The sequence below is a fragment of the Haemaphysalis longicornis genome, unplaced genomic scaffold, assembly GCF_048455015.1.
Source record: "Haemaphysalis longicornis isolate Haplotype H1 unplaced genomic scaffold, Haemaphysalis longicornis Haplotype H1 scaffold_7, whole genome shotgun sequence".
In the NCBI taxonomy this organism is placed as follows: Eukaryota; Metazoa; Arthropoda; class Arachnida; order Ixodida; family Ixodidae; genus Haemaphysalis; species Haemaphysalis longicornis.
In genome coordinates, this window is record NW_027526422.1 from 61,321,919 (window position 1) to 61,346,413 (window position 24,495).

General features: G+C 47.8%; 1 protein-coding gene across 1 annotated transcript in view; it reads right to left on the bottom strand.

Moving 5' to 3' along the window:
• Positions 1-10,922: 10,922 nt before the first annotated feature.
• The window catches only part of LOC144145797 (uncharacterized), a 21,082-nt gene continuing 7,509 nt past the window's right edge, over positions 10,923-24,495 (bottom strand). Inside the window, exons 2-3 of the mRNA XM_077677537.1 lie at positions 13,375-13,530; positions 10,923-11,519 (exon numbers count right to left, since the gene is read on the bottom strand). Of these exons, the coding sequence (XP_077533663.1) occupies positions 11,014-11,519; positions 13,375-13,441 (573 nt within the window). The 5' untranslated portion in view covers positions 13,442-13,530 and the 3' untranslated portion in view covers positions 10,923-11,013. The remainder of the gene's footprint in view (positions 11,520-13,374; positions 13,531-24,495) is intronic.

Here is a 24,495-nt window from a genome sequence, read left to right on the forward strand (position 1 = left end):
AAACTTCCTGCTGCCCACACTGCGCTAAACAAATGGCAAACAGTTGCTTGGCGCAGGTTGCAGTCAAATACTTTCCCCCACCCCGCCCTGAGTCACCGCAGCTATCCGGACGCAGCTATCCGGACGCAAGTGGCGCAACATTGCAGCAGCCACACTACAACATACGGTCTGGCAATGCCCAAATAAACCACAGGCATTTGAACAAGTAATACATATAAGAAGTAGTGAGCAGTGGGAGGCCGCATTGCTCAGCTCTCTTCCCGAGATACAAGCTGCTGTCATCCATCCAACTGGCAGAGGACGCCGCCAGGGAGCATGGGTTCCTGACCGCCGTCTGATGGGACGAAGATACCGGACATTTCAATACGGTGCATCCGTCTTAAAAGGGATGACAATAAAGTCTGTTCTCTCTCTCTCTTTGTGAAAAACCCTGCAAAAACATTTTATTTGCCGAATTTCGTACAAAGCAGCCTTCAGTGCAACCCTAAATGTACACAACAGACTTCTAATACCACAAATAAAAGTTCCTCGTAGCTTCATGCAGGACTTATGCTTCTGTATCTGGCAATAAATTCCAATAGCTGAAGCAGAAGTGAACTTTCACATGAAAAAAAAAAAATCAAAAGGTAGCACAAGTTATGTACAGAACGACAAGAATTGTCTCTTTTACACCAGAAATTATTCATGCATCTGAGTAATTAATTTACAAATAGGGGCAGCCTAAGTTCTATGAGAGTTATGGCATGAAGAATGAAATCTGAAAGTGCTGTCCTTTTTGAAATAACAAAAGGTGAAACATATTTCACAACACAGGAAAAGCAGGTTAGTGCATTAAGGTGGCAGTCACACTCCCTCAAAGTGCGCGGCCACTTTTGGATAATGCGGGGCTGCCGTGGGACATTACTTTGCGCCACACACATAGAAACCATTTGAAAGGCCAGCTCATCTAGATCTGAGTGATATAAAATATTTTTTTATATCTATTGCATGAGAAATAAAACTGAAAATAATTAATGTTGTAAACTCAAATTTTGGTTCGCGTGTACCTACATTCCAAAAGAATTATGTAACTATTCAACGTAAAGGAAGGACGTTTGCTGTGTGTATAGAATACATGCCAATTGGCCCCATGATGACAGAATATTATTTCAGCCAAATCGGTTTTCATCTGTTTGCTAAATAAAGGCAAAGAAAAGCTACAACAGAATAAAACTGATTAATAGGTAACACTATACACGGCTTGGAGCAGAAGAATGACAGTTTTCACGTGTTGGATGTACGATTTTTTTTCCTACTTTTAAAAATTTGGGCGCCTTTTGTTACCCTTTTTACGTATTGAGGTCTAAATGTGGAAATATAAATTACTTATGTGTTAGCGTTGAAAATGCGGGACCATGTATGGATATTTAACCTTGGCCTTAAACAATTTCGAGTAAATGCAGCCAAAGTTTAACGCCAAGAAAATAAGCCTATAGCCAACGTGTATAAAAACTACCATTGCTCCGAACTGAGCCATGTAAACATCTGGTAGGGAATTTTCCTTTTTAGACTTTTTTTTTAGTAGAAAGATTAAGAAACTTTGAAACCAATTTATTTCCGTCACGTAGTCAGCAATTGGTATGTCTTATGAATGCAGAGCAAACTCTCCAATTCCTGTTTAATTTTTTTGCTATAACTCTTCTAAAAGGCAGAGGAAAGTGAAGCAAATTAAGATTTTTCGAGTTTGAAATTGGGATTTGTCACTCATGCAATAAGATGAAAAAAAAAAACGGCCGCGTGTCTGCTCCTTTCTTCGTAAATGTCGACAAAAGACGATAGTCTTTGTCGACATTTGCCAAGTAAATGCCTCCCTTCGCTTTCCCGCTCACCTCTCATGCTGTTACTCTCTCGTCTCGTTTTTCCCAAGATAACACGCTAGAGGTTTGCTCAAGTCAATTCAAATTTACCGCGTTCCACTGCTCCAAGTCGGGTGCTTCGATGCCAGCGCTGCCGTACGGCGGAGACACGCGTGAATCGAGGCGCCCTGCTACAACGTTTATAGAACCGCGTTGCCCTACTCCACGAGCGTTCCAAACGGAATGTGGAACCTATCTAGTGGAACATTTTGTTGCTGTTGTCGTTTGATTTTTTAAAAATGCCGCCAGGTAGCGTGGGCAACAGCAGGCAACGGTTTTCTGCAGTTGATGTAGTATTTTATTTGCCATTGCAAAAACCAAGCATCTGTAATTTTTTAAATAAAGGAACACTGCAAATATCACTCGTGTATTGATTTTCTGCCTTATATTTCCGTAATGTCTTGTTCTTGTTCAACAATGTTGGAAAGTATTAACATTAACACCGGAGTTAGACGTTTAGATTTGGTTGTGAGTATATAAAACTATTGTGCAGTTTGTGTTTCACTTTGACCGGGTGGCTGAATCGAGTCACAAACAGACAGACAGACAGACAGACAGACCAAAATTTCTGCGTTTAAGTAGCCCAAGAAAGACTACCGTCCCTAATAAAACTTGCGGTAGAACTCTCACTATACTGCGGCAGCCCATTGCCCTGAGGAGATTCCGGGTTCTGTTATGCAGACATTTGTTGTGTGATAGAAATGTTGCTATTCGGATTTGTGAATAATCACTTCAATTCTACTTCCTCTACATGACCTTTGTATTTCGTGATTGCTCAAAGATTTCACGTGTTTAAATAGAAATGATACAGTAAATAATTTTCAGTCAATAAAATGGAGGTTTCAGATTTTGAAGTAGTTCTTGTATCCGTGCTACACGAACGTTGTGAAGGCCTTTCAGTCTAATGTCATTTGACTCAAGTGACACCTTTGAGCTGCAACACGACGTTTTTCAAATGCCTTTGGTTGAAATGCCATTTGAGACGAAGGAGCACCACCACCGACCATTGAGGTTCTCAAAGGCCTTTGAAACACAAACGTCGTACTCTCGGGCGCAGTTTCTACATGAGTGCACGATCTTTTCTAATTTTCCGCTTGTTATTGTTTCCTATTACTCGCTCTTCGATTACAATAGGGCAACTTGTTGCTCTCAACACCGGCGGTGCGAAAAACGAAGGAAAAAAAGAACTGGCTGTTAGTGCATGTCTTGTGCGCGCTTGTAGATTGTTATGTACCCAATTTCACACCCAGAACGGGGGTGCGAAGATAGAATTGGCCTTCCGAGAACCGCCTGAGGAGGCTTCGGGAGTCCGTATTCACAAAAGTAACTCAGGTGTAACTTTTGCCTCCCGATTTATGCTGAAACAAAATGCTGAAAAAATAAAACAAAATTTATGCTGAAAGGGCGCCTTGTCGCGACGTCATCGGCCCGAAAAGTAGCCTTTAAGGCAGAACAAGGTGACGCACAAAATTGAATTGGTCTTATTTTTGAGTAAAAAACATTTTTTTTTTGCTACTATTGTTACTGCGTGCATGGATATGGAAAAAAATTCGTACAATGGTCTTGCTACTTCGGAAAGACAAGTTGCTTTTTCGGGGTGTGACATTATTTTAAAGCCCGGGTTGGTATTATTTTAGGAAAGAGAAAGCGAATAAATATTTATTTATCAAGCAGAGGCTGAAGTTGGGGGCTTCCCCACATAGAAGGCAGCCCTGGGATTATTTGGCTTCGATTTAAATCTTCTTGCTCCCGTGTTGCAAACAAAAAAAAACAGAAGAAAAACTGTATTACGGCAACCCGTGGCTACAGCTGTCGCGCATATTTCTAAGCAGGGCTGTTTGTTAAAGAAAAGAAAGACAGAAATGCTAAAATAACTGGCATGTGTTGAAAGCTTTAAATAGAAATAGAAGAGACCGAGAGAGAGAGAGAGAGAGAGAGAGAGAGAGAGAGAGAGAGAGAGAGAGAGAGAGAGAGAGAGAGAGAGAGAAAATAACTTTTATTTCTGGCGAGGCTCAGTCCTAGCGAGTGTCCCTTAGGTGGGGAAGGCGCGCCAGGTAATCTTGAGCCCTAGTGGGGTTCAAGAGCTGTAGCTCGGGTGAGGAGCTCCCGGTCACCTCCAGCCAGGTAGTGGGAGGGTTGGGTAAGCGGAGAGGGGGTAAAAAGGGGCATTCCCAAATGGCGTGTGGCATGGTATCTCGAGCGCCACATGCCGGGCAGTTTGGGCGGGGATATAATGTGGGATAGATGTGGTGGAGGACGTGTCTGGTGGGGAGGGAATGGGTTTGTAATTGTCGCCATAATCTGTCTAGGGGTGGAGGGAGAGACGTGGGAGGGGGAGTTAGTTCTAGCCGCTGTAGGCGGTATTGTGTGGTAAGGTCATTAAGGGTAAGCAAGGGTTCACGGGAGTTTCGTGCGCCGTGCTGCGAGACGTCTACTTCTGGGGGATGCCCTTTGAAGTACAGGAGAAAGCCTAATGTTCGTATTACCCGCCGCGGTGGCTCAGCGGCTAAGGCGTTGCGCTGCTGAGCACAAGGTCGCGGGTTCGATTCCCGGCCGCGGCGGCCGCTTTTCTGACGGAGGCGAAAAGCAAAAACGCCCGTGTGTACGAGATTTCGGCGCACGATAAAGATCCCCAGGTGGTCAAAATTAATCCGGAGCCCTCCACTACGGCGCACCTCATCGCCTGCGTTGCGTCGGCGCGTTAAACCCTACAATCAATCTAATGTTCGTATTAGGCTAACTAACCTGATCTACCTTGACAAACTTCACACGGCCTACAACATTACTTGAGGTGGTTGTACTCAAATTGCCAGCACGGTCACTCCATGACAAACGTCCCAGCCGTAACGTCGACCATCACGGATTTCTTCCGTAAAAAAAATTTGACTCATCCTTGCGCGGCCCACAATTCTCCTTCAAAGTATTTTTGTCCAAAAAATTTTTTTTTGTAGCCGCCTTTTTATCTCCGGGTTAAAGCAAAGTTAGGTCTATCAAAAAATAAAAAATCACTTCTTTTTTTAATCGCCACCATTTTTTCGTTGAGGCCCTGGACTGCCCTATGCCGCATTTTAAGATTTTTTTTTTTTGCTGTCGCTACGCCATTCATAAAATACACGCTGATGCGCATTTTCAAACTATTTTAGCGAATACAAGCACACTCTGCCACCCAATAAAGCTTTTTTTTCTTCTAAATTAGACCATTGCGAACAATTTGTAAAAATATATTGACACTGAGAAAGGGAGAGATGTGCGAGCAAACATTTGTCAAATTTGGAAAAATCTCCTTTCCGGCCCATATTCACCCCTAAATTGCGCGATGTTGTGCTCGTTGTAAAAATATCAAATACAAATTATTCCCTACTACAAATATTCGCACTTTATTTCGGCAAAGTTTACTCAGAACAGTTTTTGCTTTAGCAGAGATTTTTTTCTTTTTTGTTTGCTTTTGAGTTTGTACACCGACAATTCGCCACGTTGTTTCGCAGAGCGTCTTCTCTGCACGGCATGCGCCTGGCTTCATCAAAAATGCGCGAGTCAGCGCCTTCGCGCTGCAAGAATACCTTTAATTCCCTGCAATGGTATTTCGTAGCGTCAATGCGGGAATAGGGGATGGGTGGTGGTGAAAACATTTATTGAACTCATTTGTTAGCCGAAGAGCGGCCTCGATGAGTGGGGTCCTCAGTCCAGGACTCTAATGGCGGACGCCATCCGGTGGGCCCGCTCGATCAGCCGTTGCTGGTCTTGCGGGCAGTGCTGGACAGAGCAGCTTCCCAAGAGGAGAGGGTGAGGGTGCGTGTAGGGGTGAGCCCGTCTGGTGGACGCGGACACTCCCATACAGAGTGGTAGAGCGGGGGAGTGGGGCTCTGGCAAGCCGGGCAGTTGCTTGCGTATCGGGTGGAAAAGAAGAGGTGTTTGTGGTGTAAGTTTGGGAACGTGTGTGACTGGAGCTGTCGCCATGACGTGGTGTCGGCGCGGAATAGGGAGTGGTGGGGTGGAAGTAGTGTTTTTTCTTTGTGTGCGGTAGTAGGCCGCGAGTGTGAGTGAATAGTTGAGAGGTTCGTGGGATGGGATGATGGAAGCCGATGTCTTGGAGTCACCCTGGATCTGTCTGTCCACTTCCTCTGACGCCAGGTGGGTCATTTCTCGGGCGCGCACGTGTGCGTGCTCATTTCCAGGAAGGGAGGCATGCCTAGGGGTACAGACGATACGAATGAAGGGAGGCTTGGATGGATTGGAGTGTCGAAGAATGTTGTTTGCTTGGATGGAGAGGATTACAGAAGAGTATGCATGGCAGGTGGCTTGCGAGTCTGTTATAACTGACCAGGTATCGTCGTCGTCAGCTTCCGCGGGTCGGGCGGTGGTGATGTGGGACACAGTATGGCTGCTTCCTCGGCCCCCCTGATGGAATCGGTGCGTATAGAGCAAGTTGTTTATACGTGTTGGTGCGAAAAATTCAAGGAGCTAGTGGAAGTGCGCCCGTTCTACGAGTACGTGTGTACTAACAGATGGCTGGACATCACACCCGCATTCAAAGCATCACATTATGTTATGCGTGGCATCCCTTATGTATGCCGAACATTATAAAGCAAACAGCGGCCGGGTCATCGAGTCGACCGGATTTATTTGCATGCGTTAGCCGGAATCACATGCGTCAGCGGGAAGTGGGCCACTCAGCCATGGCGGCTGGAGTCGCTCCACGCATTACTTCGGGGAAGTACAGCATGCTCCGGGGCATTATAAAGTTTCCCTTTGCAGTCACCCTTCCCATTTTTTTAAAGACAATAGTCTTTCTTGGGCTACTTAAACGCAGAAATTTTGGTCTGTCTGTCTGTCTGAGACTCAATTCAGCCACCCGGCCAAAGTTAAACAGTAGCTGTGAAATAGTCTTATATACCCCACAGCCGAATCTGAACGTGTAAGTCCGATGCAAGTGTTCATACTTGTCAACATTGTTGAACAAGAGCGAGACACTATGCAAATATAAGGCAGAAAATCAATACATAATTGATATTTGCAGTGTTCTTTTATTTAAAAAAATATGGATGCTTGGTTTTTGCGACAGCAAATGAAATACTACATGGACACGCACTACATGGGCAACGGCAAAAACAGTAGGGTGATGATGATGATGATGAGGCCCTCCCTTTGTATCGGGACGTCGATTGTCACCAACCGACTTGCCTGTGTTATTCTACTTGTTTGCCCTACCCTTAACTAACCTAATGGGTTGTCCCCCCTCCCCCGCTTTTAAACCCCCATCGCTCCCCCCCCCCCCCTCCTTCCTGCACTTGCACCCATGTTTAGCCCCCCCCCAACCCCCTTCTGTTATAACTTCTAATTCGCTATATTACTCATCATACGTCCCACTCTCTTCCCTACTTTTCTTCCACCACCACACCAGCCGCCTCTTCGTCACCTCTACGGCCCTGAAGTTGAGGCTCCCCCTTACACCAAATCCCAAAGCTTCCGCAACGTCGCTTCACCATCGCCTTGTCGCGGTCGTATCTCTGTGCAGTCTACACTTGTCGCGGTCGTATCTCTGTGCAGTCTACAGTTTCCCGATCCCTGCCGCAGCATACACAAGTTTCGTCCTGTTGCCTGTAGTTAGCCGTGCATGCTATGCCCGTGTTCTCAGACACCCCACCCGGGCTTTAAAAAGCAATGTATTGCCTCGCGTATTGCCATAGAAACCTTCCTTCCTGATTTATAGTTTCTCTGCTCTGTAAATCTCCAGGGGTTTTTTTCCCTTCCATTCTCTGCACCAAATCCGTCGTCTCTGCTCCTTCTACCTGCTTTTTAACTGTTGTATATACCCCACCTTCCCCTACCGAATTTCCGTACCGCTTGGTCAGCTGTCTGGTCCTCCGTCTCCACCGCGTGTCCATGCTCCTCATATGCAGGTACATAAACACTCTCGCAGCCCATTTTTACTCCTCCATGTCATGCAGTCTCTCCTCAAACTTTATCTTGCTCTGCGCCTCCTTTGTCTCAAAGGAGGATAAGCCCATATCCCCCTGTACCACTTCATTCGTAGTTTTGTTATGGGCCCCTAGGGCCAGCCTACCTACCGCTCTCTGATTTACCTCCAAGCCCGCTTGGATATCTGGTTTCATGCACAGAACCGAATTTCCGAAAGACAATCCTGGTACCTGCTGTTTCCCGCGCTGCCTGGCGGCATTTAAAAAATCAAACGACAACAGCAACGAAAGGTTCCACTTGATAGGTTCCACGTCCCGCTTGGAACGCTCGTGAAAACGGGCAACGTGGTTCTACAAACGTTGACGTAGGGTGCCTCGATTCACGCGTGTCTACGCCGTACGGTAGCGCTGGCATCGAGGCACCCAACTTGGAGCAGCGGAACACCGCAGTGATTTTCAATTGACTTGAGCAAACATCTAGCGTGTTATCTTGGGAGGAGTGAAACGGGAGAGGAACAGCATCAGATGTGAGCGGGAAAGAGAAGGGAGGCGTTTACTTTCTAGGGGCGCCAGTCCACTATCTTCTTTCGTCGACATTTGCAACGAAAGGAGCAGATACGCGGCCATTTTTTCTCTTCCTTTCATCGCGCGCAGGGCCGTCCAGCTATGGTGGCCTTCTAGCCACCATAGTCCAGCTGGCCACACATCTGGTCTGCCGAAGCTGGCAGAAGTAGGGGGAAAGAAAAGTGGGGTAACCTAGAGCCATCGAGCGTTCCCCGGACGCAAGCGTGCGTTGCGTATCACACGAATATTTCGTTGTTAAAATGAACTACACCACTATATAGGCATGCAGAAATTTTTAAAATGATGAATTATCTTTAGGGGGAAAAAATATTGCTGCGTTTTTCGTGGGACTTCGGACTAGGGAAAATTTTGTAATTCCTAAACTGTGCGCACGACTACATTTGTACGCTTTTGCGTCGTCATGTACGTTTTTTTTTTTCTTTTTGGTTTTTGCCGTTCTGTGTTTCCTCGGCACGATTTGCTCAATTTTTTTACTCAACGATATTTAGAGTTTTGTGTCTTGCATTTCGTTGGGTGTCCTTTTTTATTAAATTTTTGTTTTCTCTACCATTGTTGTCTTCCCAATCTCTCACATCCTCCTCACTGCACTGTGATCCTCTTCATGTAGCGCAGCAAGCACTGCCGCTAGCAGAGCTGACCTCTCCAGTCCACATTAAAGGGCTCTCTCTCTCTCTCTCTCTCTCTCTCTCTCTCTCTCTCTCTCTCTCTCTCTCTCTCTCTCTGAACAATTCGGATATTATTGTACATGAGAAAATTGCTTCAGTTGTACCAAACAGTCCTCATGAAAGTGCTTGTTAATTTCTTGATAAATTGTCGTCTATCTTGCGTTCATTTGCCTGTTTTTATTGTGTCATAACTTAATTACACCGGGCAGGCATAAAGCAGCGCTTGTTTAAATCAGCATTCCCAGCACAAGTATTTTAACAGTGAAGCTGTTTAGCAAATCGTAATTTTTCCTGAAAGATACCAAGAAAATGCCGAGCGCGCCCACGTGTGCGCGTGCCTCGCGGCGACCGCCCAGCGTCCTCGGCATACGTTTGTCAAGCCAAGCATACTCCCTTAGGGAGATTGGCCAAGATTTCCCCCCCCCCCCCTTCCCCACCAAAAAGAAAAACTCCAGCGTTCGCCGTAATCGTTGCAACATTTGCTCGGACCGAGAAAAACACGTACATAGCATACCCCCCCCCCCCCCCCCTCTTCCTTCAAGGTGATGCCCAAGGATTATCACTTCCAGAAAAATGAGGGAAGCTCACGCTTATAGCAACAATGATGGATTAAAGGTCGTTGCGGCAGCGAAGAAGAAGCAAATCGGCTGCAATCGTGGACTTGCACCTTCGAGATGGTCGTGAAGGTAGCGTACAGCTTCGCCACCTTCAACTCTTACGCGTTAGTGTGAGCTTCATTTTTTTACTTCCTGTTTTATTATAGCGACGCTGGAGGAAGCGACAGTGGCCATTGAACATGAATGTGAGCAGGGCGCTTGTCGAATTAAGCCAATGGATCGCCATTACACCAGTGGTTTTATGGGACGATTGAACGGCTATGGTAAACTGTTGCTGCGTTTGTGCCATCATAAAAATAACATTTTTAGTTTTCCTGCCTTGGATGCAGGCCTTCCGCATGTCTTCGTTTGAAATTATTTCCATTATGTGAAAATTTATGGTGCCTATATCAACGACATTGGATGCCTAAAACTTTGGTTTTCCTAGTTGCATATTTCTGGCGCCTAAAACCCGATTTTTTAATGCCTGCCAATCCGGCCTCTATACTCATTACAACCTGAAAATACTTTGAGCCGGTGTTAAACACGTAGGCTGGATGATAACCGCTACCACTTTCGGTCGAATCGAACCGAAACTGCATTTTTTTTTTTTTTTTGGTGGCAGGGGGGTGGGGTGTTAGACTGTTGCCGCGTTGCTTAACACCTGAGCAGCAATAGAGATTTTTAGCAGTCCGTCTGTTCCGTCGTGTACGTAGTTGCCGAGTCGGCCGGGACCCGTCTGGGCATCTGTGCATTCGTCGCGGTAGGGGGATTAGTTCCGCGGGATGGCCCTCGCCTGCCCGTGCATTCGCCACGATGGGGGGCGCCTCCTCCCCCTTCCTCCTTGCCCTTCTGCGCGCGCATGTGCAGTAGGGTCCCGGTAATCACGGTAACTACGTACACGACGGAACAGACGGACTGCTAAAGAGAGTTTTAGCAGTCCGTCCGTTCCGTCGCGTACGTAGCTAGCGTGTTGACCGGGACCCATCTGGGCACTTGGGCATTCGTCACGGTAGGGGGATTAGTTCCGCCGGCCTGCCTTCGCCATGTCCGCGCCTCCTCGCCCTTCCTCCTCGTCCTTACGCGCGCGCAGGCGCAGACCGGTCCCGGTAAACCCGGCAACAACATAACGAACGGAACGGACGGACCTACGTAGCCCCGCAATCCACGCAGTGGCAGTCGGTATCGTTCATGCACACGCTCGGGAACATCAATTTAATGTCGAGATTCGAAACTTTTAACTTCCTCGAGGGCTATTCGTCTCGTGCAAAACACAGGAGGAGCTATATATTTAAAAAGATCAGAGCCAATTTGCGGCCTATAAATAGAATCAATTGCAGACCCTAAAAAGTTTTTACGAGTTTGATTCGTTGGGGCTCCGTGATAAGGACTTTTCAAGGAGGTTCCTCCCCACAGCCTCTCCAGCCTTATGGACCATTTCGTGCGCAAACAGCAGCGCGACGTTCATAACGGCTTCGGCGACGTAGCCCAGGTACCCGAGTCCCTCTACGTCCACAGAAACGTGCCCGAGATGCGGAATCTGAAAGTCGCGGAAGAGAGTTTTTCCGGAAGCGGCGTCGACGAGCATCTCCAAGCGGAATTTGACGGCGTTCACCCACACCGAAACGCTCACGGTCTTGGGGACGAGGGGTATCTTCAAGGCGTAGCTGACCTCCACATCTTTGATGCTACCTTTGAGGGCGACACCATTTTGGCCTTGGCATCGTACACAAACGACGCCAGCGCTGAAGACTTCAGGAGTGACTTGAAAAGTTGCGTCGGACAGCCTCAGAGACGCGTTCCATCGCTCCAGTTGCGGTTGCACGGCGTTTGTCAGAGTCACCACGTCCGTTGTCGATGCTGGAAAACGAAGCGTACTGTTCAAGAGGACTGTGATTTGGGCGAGTTGGTGAACGTTCATGATTGAAAATCAGCACGGAAAAAACACAGCACAAAAAAAAATGGAACGAGAAGTAGACAGGACAGCGCTGCCCTGTGATTTTCAATCATGAAGCGTACTGTGTGAAACGCCTAATTAGGAATTGTTGCAGAACTACACGTTTATTAAGATTTTTTCAGGAGAGATGAGGGCGGGGGGGACATGGTAACGAAATCTCCCGGGGATGTTACATTTCTTTTTTCTTTTTTTCGTTCGTCTATAGTCGAGAGGTGGGAAGAAATCCGCTTCCACAATGGTCTGGGTATGTAGAGTCACGGACGAATGAAATGCTAACCCGAAAATATGAATCAGAACAAACAGCGCGATTTCTTTTGATGCAAGTCAAATGAACGCATCGCTTAACAAAGTTGGGAAATGTGTCCTTCCAAATATACCAATTGCGTCATTATGAGACCTCCACGAACAGATTTTTCAGTTATGCGTGTTCTGGTTCCTATTATCATGTTCGCATTTCATTTGCCCATGACTTTACAGGATGTTTGCTTTAATAGGTGACCGGTAAAAGCGCAAGGGCTCATGGGTACGTCGTCTGCTACCGCCACTTTCGGTTAGAGATCTCGCCTGGCCTCCCATGCGCCGGCGGCTTTCACGCACGTGTGTGCGTGTTGTTTATTTGTCACAGAGTGCCTACCTTTCAGAGAATCCCCTAGGATGATTAATCGTTGTTATTCATTGAATGCGCAATGCATGAGCGTTTTTTTTTTTCGGTGGAAACCGATAAAAAACACGCACACACGCGCGTGAAAGCCGGCGGCGTATGGGAGGCTAGGAGAGATCTCGAACCGGAAGTTCCGGGGCTCCCGCGGGAGCAGACAATGTACTGATGAGGCTTTGCGCTTTTTACCGGTCACCTATTTAGACGGAAGAATTTTAGAGGCCATGAAATGAACACGAATAAAAATTTTAGGTGTTTTTTTTTTCAGGCAGGCTGCACCCTCCCCACTGCGCCTTCCCCCCCCCCCCCCCCCCCCTTTTTTTTTTCTCATTGGATACATCCCATTTGTCTCTCATGAAAAAAACAAAACATGGTTTTGGTTGCAGCTGCAAAAAGGAATAGAGCGAACTCGCAACGCTACATCTTTCCCTTTTTAAATCTTGAAGGGACCGCACAACGTTTTAGATGCGAAGCATCTCATGCTCGGGGCTGTGTCCCTCCCTCCCTCGTTGTCGTTGTCCGCCGTCCGCACTCTACTGCGCATGCGCGTCTCTTCAGCCACGTCAGCGTTCGGGCTGACGTCAGCGCAGTCCACTATAAAAAGAAATAGTATAGGCGGCGCCCGGTTTCGATCCCACGACTCTCTCGCCGCAACGGGAGGTACGTGGCGCTCTTCCCCCTGCGCTACAAACCGAGACGGGAGCATGAGCTACGAACGCGCCTTATGTCCTTCACTCCTTCAAACTACGTCAAGAAGCTACTGATACAACGAAGGCACGCGTAGCTGAATGTCTACGGAAATGACGAACTGAAAACTAATAAGAACTTCAGTCGAACCCATGGCTGCTTCGCCTACTACTCAGGATTCCCCTACGGGAAGATGGTGTAATTTTTTTATTTCAGGTGTTACTTCTGTCCTTCGTTGCATACTGGTCTCAAGAGGGGAAAACGGGTGGGGCGTTATAGGAAATTTCGGCAGGCATCCGGCTTCTATAGAGCAAATTGTGGCGCAAGACGGCGTTTTGTGTCGTCTGCATGCTGCTGACAGACGACCGGGAGTTCTTTCCGCTGAACGCCGTACGCGGAGTTGTTTCGCTTACCTGCGACGGCGGAGGCAAGAAGCATGAAGGCCGATAATCTTGACTGCATAATAAACGTGGAGCTCATTTCCTTCGGGAGATAATTTCGTCGCAGACGCGTGCTTCCTCGCGTGCCAACGAGGGTCGCAGAGCGTTCGGAGAATTTAGTTTTCGAACCTGCGAGAAAAAAGACACGTTGTCAGTCAGTAATTATAATAATTTTCCGCATCGTTTCGCCAGCTGAGAGTACCTGCGTGTTCGATAATGTTGTTGTTGTTGTTGTTCCTTTGAATATTGGCGCATACCCAATCAGGGGATCGGCCAAACATCAGTCGTTAATTCGAATGAGATTCAAAGGAAATTAGAAAATTAGAATGATTCAAAGAAAAATATAAAAATTTGGAAGCTTTTCTTGTGTTGGAGGAATTGAGTTTGGAATTTGGTTAATATTGAAACAAAAAAAAAGGAAATAAGTAAATAAATAATTAAATAAAGAAAAATAAGAAGAGGAGGAAGAAGAAGGAGGGAGAGGAGGAGAATTAAAAAAAAAAAAATTAGAAATGGATGCTTGTGGAGGGCTCAGGTGAGGATCCAGAACAAGATACGAATTAGGTTGTAAATCTTTTGGAATTTTCAATGAAGCGCAGAAGAGCAGAACAAACATCCCGGCGGCAATATCCCGTTTCTGAAGCCCCAAATGATAAAAGAGCCGGCACTGATAATACAAACCCCAGGCGATGAAGCGGCACTTCAAGGAGCTGACGTCTGAGGCTTGAAAATCGCCGACATGACAAAAGGAAATGGTCGACAGACTCTTCTTCATTACAGTAACTGCACATGGCAGTCTGCGCCAGACGAGACCTGTGGAGGTATCTGTTCAACTGGGGCACACGACATCGAAGGCTCGTTACAATCGCCTCCAGGTCGCGTGAGGGGCACCAATTCGGATTCCAGGAGAATTTTAGATGAGAAAAATCTCGCATTGACAATAAGACTGATTCGTGCTGCCCTTGAAGCTTCAACAATCTACGGAATCTTACAGCGGCTAATAAAGGCGTTGTCTCAATGACATCGACAACAGGCCCGGAGAGTGCTACCCTTGCCAGTGAATCTGCGGTTTCATTAAAGGTGATTCCCGCATGCCCAGGGACCCAAAGAAGGTCAATTTCAGTAATATGAAGTGGTAGAAGGGATCGAAACGTCCGTAGAAGAGGTGAGTCTTTCGGAGAAGAAAGGGCTAAACCTACAGATAGGGAATCTGTAATTATAAGTGGAGACGACACCGATATGTCAAGCTTTCGTATTGCCAAGACAATTGCCAAGAATTCCGCATAGAATATAGGGATAAAATCCACCAGACGAACCGAAAAGTACCAATTTAAGGAAGGGGAAACTATACCTATTCCGGATTTTTCATCTCGTTGAGAAGCATCTGTATATATGATAGTACCTTGCTGAATTGAGGCCAAATGATCTTCTAGGATACTATTGAGCAGTCTGGCAGGTAGCATTTTAGCATTTTGGGGGAAGATGTTCCGGAAGTTGACCATTATCGTATGACCCCTATCAAGAGATGGAAGTACGTTATTGAGCGCAACCCCTAATGGAGACACCAAGCTTTGTGCTAGAGTAACTTGCGGTCGATAGGACCTGGGCCACTGGGCCGCCAAAAACACAGCTGGTTCATCTACAAAGATAAATTGTGTCCTGTTAACCCCCGCGCCATAGGCTCTCAGGAAAGTATCCACAGTAAGTATTCTAAATCGGTGTATCAGAGGAGGAACTCGGGCTTCCAAATAAAGTAACGCATTAGATGCATTTTTAGGTAGCCCTAAACAGGAGCGAAGAGCCTGGCGTTCCAGGAGAACTAGGCGATGGAGCTTATACGTAGCAGCACCCGAGAATAGAACACACCCGAACTCTAAAATAGGCCGCACGTACATACGGTATATCATCAGAAGAGATTCACGGCGCATTCCCCTTTTTCTATGGCTGAGGCGCCTCAACATGCCAACAGCACGTGCTCCTTTAGTAGCTATACGCTCTATATGTGGACTCCAGTCAAGTTGGCTGGTGTATACTACCCCAAGGTATTTTAAAGAATCAACCTGGGGTATGATGTGCTGACGGTAACAGAGAGTGATATTAAAGGAAAGAGTGGACTGAAAAGCTAGCACAGAGCATTTGCTGGCATTTATTGTGAGAGAGATGCTATCTAACCAGGAACCTAAAGAATTCAGATATGACTGCATTAATACATACAGTTCGTGTATGTCAGAAGCTGACGCGAAAAATGCGATATCGTCGGCATAAACATAAGTCTGGACACCCGAAACGACAGGGACCGAGCTTAACAGGATATTAAAAAGAACCGGCGAAAGGACAGCTCCCTGTGGTACACCTCTTTTCTGTGAGTGCCGAGAGGAACAAATGTTACCCCTCACACACCAGAACTGCCTGTCCTTTAGGAATTCACGCAGCCATGCTATAATGTATCTAGGGAAATTTAATTTCTGCAAGCGAGACATTAACACAGGGTACTCCACGCTGTCGTATGCTTTTGCTATATCCAAGGTCACTAGAGCCGCAACCTGTTTATATCGACGGGCAAGTTTTATACGACTTTCAAGGTCGATGTGGGCACTCCAAATAGAACAACCTGGGCGAAATCCAATTTGACTTGGGCTGAGGATATTATACTCAGACAAAAATTCCATAATTCGGTGAAGTAAAATCCGCTCAATTAGTTTTACTACGTTCGAAGTCAGAGAGATAGGCCTGATATTATCAATAGCGAGGCCCTGACCAACAGTCTTCGGTATAGGAAGTATTTTAGCTATCCGCCACACATCGGGAATCCATGCATTCCTGAGAGAATAATTAATCATACTCAGCATGTCATCCGGTGCATGATCGTATAGTAGTTTTAGCATTTCAGTAGTAATGTGATCCGGACCAGGGGCCGCTGCTGGCATTTTTGACATAGCATCAAAAAGCTCTGCATGCGTAATTTCTGTGAAGTCCTCTACCACTATAGGTGGAGGAGGCGAGGTAGCTAGAGCAGACGAAAAACGAATTTGCAGACCCCTAGCAATCAACTCTAGAGACTCGGAGATTTCATTGGAAGATAACACTATAGAAGAGTCTAAATTATCAGATTGGGGAACCGCTTTCCTAGACCGAAGAAATCGAAAAAGGGCCCGCTTATTAGTGGGTTCAGAAAGAATTGAGCAGCGGTGGCAGTCATAGGCCTGTTTGGCATTAGAAACTGCTCGTTTGAACATCGCGGAATGATACTTATAATTGCTCCAGTTCAGCGGGCAATGGTTATAGCAAAGCTTCTTCCAGGCTGCCTTCCTGCGTCTAAAGTTGCGTGTACATTCTTCATTCCACCAGGGGCTAGGTGACACAGCTCGCTGAGACCGTACTTCAAATAACGAGGACTGCGCCGAAGTGGTTAGGGCAGCACAAAGACCCGTCGCCCGTTCAGTTGTGTCTTCTGCAGGCAGAGAAGATACGGCCTCCTTCAGAGAGATTTGGAATTTCTTATAATCTACAAAAGTGCAACTTCGCCGGACGAGAGAGCGAACAGGGCACTGAATCTCAAACAATATTGGAATGTGGTCACTGCTAGTCCCGCTGTCAACAGTAGACCATGAAGAAACTTTAACACCCCTAGAACAAATAGTTAAATCTAAAACAGATCGAGTTATTCCCTGTATGTAAGTAGGAGAACCTGAATTTATACATGCCAAATTGTTGTCCGTAATCCAATCTAACAAGCGAAGACCGCAGGAATCCGTTCGGTAGCCCCAAGAAATATGATGGGAATTAAAGTCTCCCGCAACAACGACGGGAGGTACAGCCGCAGCAAGAGCGAGATCTAGGGGTTCCGAATCAATAACCCCAAGTGGAAAGTAAACGTTCGCCAAAGAGAAAGGAAGACAGCCAGGGAGTCTGATCTCCAATACCAAAATTTCACAATCTGATCTTCGAAGCTGGAAGGATACTTTGGCCTTATGAGCGAATTTTGTTGAAACTAGAATCAAAAGGCCTCCCCCTCGTGAAAGTCTGTCTAGTCTGAACGTGTTGTAATTAAATAAGCTAAAGCTTTGGTTGCTATTGAGCCAGGTTTCCTGAAGCAAAATTAGATCTGGATTGTACTGGGAGCTCAGACAAAGCAAGTCCGCGAATCCGGCTGTAACAGATCTGCAGTTCCATTGGAGTACTTTAAGGGACCCTATGACTCGGGGAGACCAGCCGCTGCAACTGCAGCGTCTAATATGCTTTCTTTAATCACTGGTCGCGGTTTATTTTTCTTGTTCTTTGGTTTCGGTTGAGTATCTAGGGACCCAGTACCTGGGGAGCCCGATCGTTTACTGGAGTGAGAGATTGAACCCAGAGGCCAACTTTGAAATTCCATGTCCGAATCTGAAGGGGGGGAAGCCGGAGGTAAGCACTCCGAGCCAGTTTTGGGATAAGACGAGGAGCCTGCATCTGAACAAGGAAGCTGCGCGGGTTCATCTCTTGGAGGCGTGACAACCGGTACTTCGTTAGCGGAGCTGGGGGCAGAACACTCTGCTGGCGGTAACGAAATGTCCGCAATAGAGGACACCTGTGGAATGCTATTTGGAGGAGAGTTGTAAGTGGCCGGAGCCAGCGGCAGGAATGGCGCCATCTGAGCCACTACTGTCCGGGACACACACTCCGTGATGCTAGCTGTTAACTGAGACACCACTGAGGACACCACTTTCTCTACAGCCGCTGCTATAAGCGAAGCAAAAGCTGGATCAGCTAGCGAAGGCTGTTGAACCTTGGACACCGCTTTTTCAACTGCCGCACCGATGGCGTTCAACACAGCGGGCTCGGTCAGCGATGAAGTTTGTTTGGCGGCTATTCCAGCGTAGCCATGCGCCCTTTCTTTAAAAATGCCGAACGCTTCCTTCCGTGAGCAGCGGCGCTTTTCTATGATATCAAGCACTTGGGCTTCTTGAGCCCTCACAGGACAATTGGAGTAATCTGCTGGATGACCAGCGCCGCACAAACAGCATTTGACGTTCTCAGAGGAGCACGAGTCGGCAGAATGGCTGTCACCGCACGAACGACAGCGGGTAGACGATTTGCACGCCTTTGCAGTGTGGCCAAAACGCCAGCAACTGAGACACTGAAGAGGCCGAGGAGAGAGGCGCTCGACTCGGTAAACCAGAGGCCAAGCTTTAATCTCAGTGGGGCATGAGGAGCCCACAAATGTGGCGATCACGGACTCTGTTGGGACCCTGTTGCTCTCCACGACGCGGCTGCAACGGTACACTGGTGTCACTCCTGCCACCGCAAACTCTTCGAGAATCTCGTGCGGAGTCATCTGGACATCGACACCGCGAATAATGCCCTTCACGCATGCCAAGTGGGGGGGAACAAATGCACTCACCTGGTGAGAAGCGAATGTTGTGCATTTGAGGAGGTCTGCCACACAGGTCTCATCTGATGACTTACAGAGGATGCCGCCCTTTCCAAACGGCCGAACCTCGGATATTTGTTCAAACCTCTCGGTAACAGCCCGAAGCGCCGCCTGCACGATCCGGGGGTTCTTTAACCGGATGGCTCCGCCGCTCACTGGGACCAGAGCTACCGGGATGCAAGTCACTCCACTGCGCTTTATAGTCTCCACCGGCAAGTCCTGAGGTCGAATGGAGGCCGCCCAGGGGGAACTCCCCCAGCCCGGCGAGTCACGAGACATCCCTGCGCAGCTAAGTGCACCTGGAAGGCAACACAGAGAAGCGACAAACGACCAAAGAAACAAAAACCGCCTGATGGTTGGCCGATCACCTGCAGCGCCAAACCTCTAGGGCGAAACTACGTCCTAGCAAGCAACCACGCTGGCAGACACGTCATTCCTTCTTGCTCTTCTTCTGCTTCGATAATGTCCTTTCACTTCTTCTTCTCCCTCGTAGGGCCACTGCATGCCCGCAGAGAGGGATTGGCTAAAGTTTGAGTTGGGGCTATACGTACCCAGTTGAATAAAAGGAAAGTGAAAAGGAAATGCCGTTATGGCAGGTCCGGTTTAGTTTAGGTTATGTTAGGTTGAGTAGGGCTTGATCGGTTTTGTTAGGTTACGTTAGGTTGCGTTGGGTTGGGTTGGGTTAGAACGGCCTTTTCCAGCGACTTGTACGGAATCACCCTTAATATAACAAAAAGCAAATTTAAAAGAAAGGAGAAATGAGCGTGTGCAAACAAAAACAATAAAAAATGAAGGAAGCTAGCACACGCTACCGCGTTAGACTTTGAAGGTAGCGAAGCTGTTCGCAACCTTCACGACCATCACGAAGGTTTAAGTTCACGATTGCAGCCGATTTGCTTCTTCTTTGCTGCCGCAACGGCCTTTAAACCATCAATAGAGAGTTTTAGCTAACCGTTTTCGACGGTCCGCTCCGGTATCGGCGGCATGCTCAGCGCAACCGGAGCCAATGCCGTTCGCGGCCGAGCGCGCCACACATGCGCAATGGCGCTCCCGCTCGCTATCGGAGCGGAGCGGACAGTGAAAGACGGTCAGCTAAAACTCTCTATTGTCGCTGCAAGTGTGAGCTTTCATTTTTGGGGGGAGTGATAATTATTGGACATCACCTTGGAGGGGCGTATAATATGACGTGTCTTTCTCGTTCCGAGCAAGTGTTGCTACGATTACGGCGAACGCTGCATTTTTTTTGTCAATATTGGCCACTCTCCCTATAAGTGGGTATGCCTGGCTTGGCAAACGTGCGTCGTGGACGCTGGGCGGTCGCCATGAGGCCCGCACACACGAGCGCTTGGCATTTTCTTGGTTTCGCTAACTGCCGGGTGGTCACCGCGAGGCTCGCGCTCACGTGCGCACGGTCACGTGCACGCGCTCGGCAATTTCTTGGTATTTATTACTGCGGACACGAAGAATTACCGATTTGCTAAACAGCTTTGCTGTTAAGCAGAACCCTGGACCCAGATTCACAAAACTTTTCGCACGTAATATTTATCATAAGAGTGCACTCCAGAGGAGGCATGCAAACTCCCAGAGTTGTGACAGCGCAGGCTCTGGGTGCCTCCACTTCCCCGTAACATGGAAAATCACTCTCACGAAGGCGGGAGGGAAGCACGCGTTAGTACCCTGGGAAGGAAATACGGAAATAGGCGAGGGGTGTTCTACGTTGATGTGGCAGGACCGTCGCCCCAAGAGTTCTTCACTGCCGCTGTCGATGGGCTCTCCTACCGGCCTCCTAACTCCACGCGAGCCGAGACGATCGCCATATCGCTCGCCGCCCCGGACCCGAAGTCCAGGACTATAATCACGGACTCTCGCCGAGCCTGTGAAAGCTATTTAGCGGGCAAGGTACCACCCTTGGTCTACGGTATTTTAAAACGAGTTGCCGGTTCGCAGACCTCGCACTTAAAGAAATTGTGTGGTCTCTGGGGCATCAGGGCCTAAGAGGTAACGAGGCCGCGCACGCGGCTGCCCGAGCGCTTACCCACTGGGCGCCTCACCCATGCACTCCCGGCTCGGAGGTTAGCAAACCACTTCTGCGGTTTAGGGAAATTGTAAAACATTACTGCGATAACCGCCGGCTTTACCCAGTACCTGCAAAGGGTCTGAGCAAGGTCGATGAGCGTAAACTGCGGCGCCTGCAGACGAACACATTTATGTGCCCTGCAGTAGCAAAGCATTTCGACCCTAAAACAAATGGGCGGCCCTCTGCACTGTCACGGCCGCTCGATCGCAACAACGAAACAACCTTGTTTCCATCGAGCGTCCGTGGCACTGTGCGGAGGTGTCTGATACCTTCCACATGGAGTGGGCATGCCAGAGCAACTCTGCGTCATCCCCAAACGCTTCCGCTACCCGGTGGAGGCAGCCCTGCCCGATTGCTCGGGGCTGGAGTCTCAAAGGGCTGTAGTTCATCGGGCGAGAGCGGAGGCCTTAACCTATGGGGTCCCGGAATAGGAACTGCACCTGTGCGGCCCTAACCCTCTTTTATTCTTCTCGTAAAATAAAGTTTCACTCCACCTCCTCAACAATCTGGTCGTTGAGCGCCGTATCTGAAAAATGTGGCGACGCCGTCCGCTCAAGGAAACTACCCAAAGCCAGACCCACTGGTGCCCGAGGACATCCCGCGAGGCCTCCAGGTTCTTATATACAAGGCCCAGTCCGGCACAGCGGTCCCTCCTGACATCCGCGACCAGTGGACCTGGTGCCGGCGTTTCGGCAGAAAGAGACCAGACGGCTCCACGCCTGTTCGCCCTCTTACCCTCCCCTGCCACATGTGCAGTGGCCACCGACCCACCACACACCAACATCTCTGGGACTGTGCGGGACTCTCCGAGGAACGCCGTAGGTGTCTACCCTCTAACGTCACGTCCTTTGAAGATTGAATAACACCTTCGAGCGCTGTGAAGGAAACATTAATGAACCTGCGGAAATTCGCTGGACGTGGAGGTCTAGTGGAAATGACCTGAATCAAGTCGTCCGTGTGCGGGGCGGACACGCGTTGTTATTGAACCCCATCCGCCCGCTGGTTTATTTCCCCTCCTCTTCCTCCCCTTCCCCCGCACTAGGCGTTCTACCTCTCCCTTCTGAATAAATTCATTCATTCATTCATTCATTCATTCATTCATTCATTCATTCGTTCATTCATTCATGAGCATGCGAAACGTAGTCTAAGAATACTGTGAAAATTGAGGAAACAATAGCAAACTACTATTAGAGAGAGAGAGAGAAAGATAAAACTCAAAAAGCGTGTGCAGAAATAGTATTGTGAGCATTCGCGGCGTTACATTAATGGGATACGCGGCGCAAGCGATACCGCCACTATCATGGCCAGTGTGACCACTGAGGGATACGCTTCCCAATCTCTTGAACTGACGCCCCATCGCCATTACCATCTGTAAATAATCATCAGCATCATCGTCGGTCTCGCGCTTCCCGGTACGTTCGCTCCGAGGAAGACAATAAACGTCGTCTCCGAGACCTCGTCCCTCACTCTCTCAGTATAAGTAAAGAGGCGGATACACAACAAGAACAATAACAAACAAGGTTTGCTTACGTAGCGGCAACGGGACTTGCCTTCATCAGAGTACAGTTACATGATTTTGCTGTCAAAATCATGTCAAAATCATGTAACAGCAATATGCAACTGTACTCTGATGAAGGCAAGTCCCGTTGCCGCTACGTAAGTAAACCTTGTTTGTTATTGTTCTTGCTGTGTATCCGACTCTTTACTTATATATATATCGAAAGGGCATTTCCTGAGCAGACGTAGTCGCTTCACCGTAACTTCAGATCCGAAAACTCCTTTCAGTGTTTTCCTAGGAGCTTGGGGCGGTTTGTGCTGGATAGGGGTTGCCCATCAAGCGACAATACACACTGTAAGGACGCCTTTTGTTTACTTTGCCGGGTATCTATCTCCGTTATCCTTATTCACGGTCGCACCTTGTCTCTGACACCAACCTCGAGATAACAGCACAGACAAGTCAGCGTGCTACTTATAGCTTCACGGTCGAGATATAAGGCCGCGTACTCAACGGCTTCATGGAATGGACGCCCTTTCCTTGAAGAGCGATTGATTGATTGATTGATTGATTGATTGATTGATTGATTGATTGATTGATTGATTGATTGATTGATTGATTGATTGATTGACACAAATCTCCTTTCGAGACAAGAACACGTCACGTGGCCTCCTGTATGATATTAGCTCTCGCGTCGGCACGTATGCCAGCGGTGAGCACATTTGGTCAGATGAATTGCGTAAAAGTATTTTGGCACACCGCTCTCGGATATAATGCTTCGTGTGCGGTGACGACGGCTACCGTCTCCATTCAAAAGCTTTATCGCGCAGGGTGATTGTTCAAGCGCTATAGAAGTATTTAAAAAATTCCTTGGCCGGTACCCTATCAAAGACTTCTAGCGTGCGCGTGCATTTCCGTCTATTTCCCCAGTGTTAACGCGTTAACGCGGAAGAGAGAGAGAGAGAGAGAGAGAGAGAGAGAGAGAGAGAGAGAGAGAGAGAGAGAGAGAGAGAGAGAGAGAGAGAGAGAGAGAGAGAGAGAGAGAGAGAGAGAGAGAGAGAGAGAGAAAGAGAGAGGGGGGGGGTACCGGGGACAGAAAGAGAAAGGAATGAATAATGAATATGGAAGGTATGAGAAGTGACAATGAAATCGACAAATGAACTATATGTACACGCAGTAAGACCAATAAACGGCTCACATGCAACGGGGCGCTGAATCAGATTATTACAGTCCACTTTTAAGCACATGATTATCGTCCATATAAAAAAAGTGGAGACGTTATTCTATAGTCTGTTAATATGAAGGTATGAGAAGTGACAATGAAATCGACAAATGAACTATATGTACACGCAGTAAGACCAATAAACGGCTCACATACAACGGGGCGCTGAATCAGATTATTACAGTCCACTTTTAAGCACATGATTATCGTCCATATAAAAAAGTGGAGACGTTATTCCATAGTCTGTTAAATTTTGTCGCAAACTTGATGCGAGAATCCTGAGAGGAGCCACAAAGAAATATAAGCGGAGCTTTAACGGCTAGGCTTTCTTTCCTATTGTCAGCCCACGTACCCAAAATATTTTGTTAAGACAGAGGAAGAGTGTTCAAGTGTAGTAATCCTGCCTCAAGGTTCTTTCGCGCACAAGAAAACTCCAGACAAGCGCTAAGCAAAACGTTCTATAGTCTCAGGACAACCGCACAGAAGGCAGCCCGGGCTGTCCTCGCGTCCGATTGTGTGGAAATACTTTCGGGTCAATGCTACACCAAGACGCAGCCTGTGTATCAAGGTCTCTTGACTTCTGCGAAGTCTAAGTGAGCCAGAACTTATCCTCTAGATCGAACCTGTGGAGCCGTTCATGTCCATTCTGCGGGTCAGACGAATGCGAGGCTGCAGCTTGTTTACGTGCTCGGTTGAGTATCGCGTCTTGCCTTGTGATGGGTATAGATAGCCAAGAGAGTTCCATTTTGGTGTGCCTGCTGTGCTTCTGTGTCTGTCACCTCATTTCCAGTGATGCCCAGTGACTTGGTATCCTCGAGGCACCACCGTGTGCCCCTTTTCACTCGACTCTTTTAACAGGATAGCGAGATCAGCGGACAGCTGATCATATG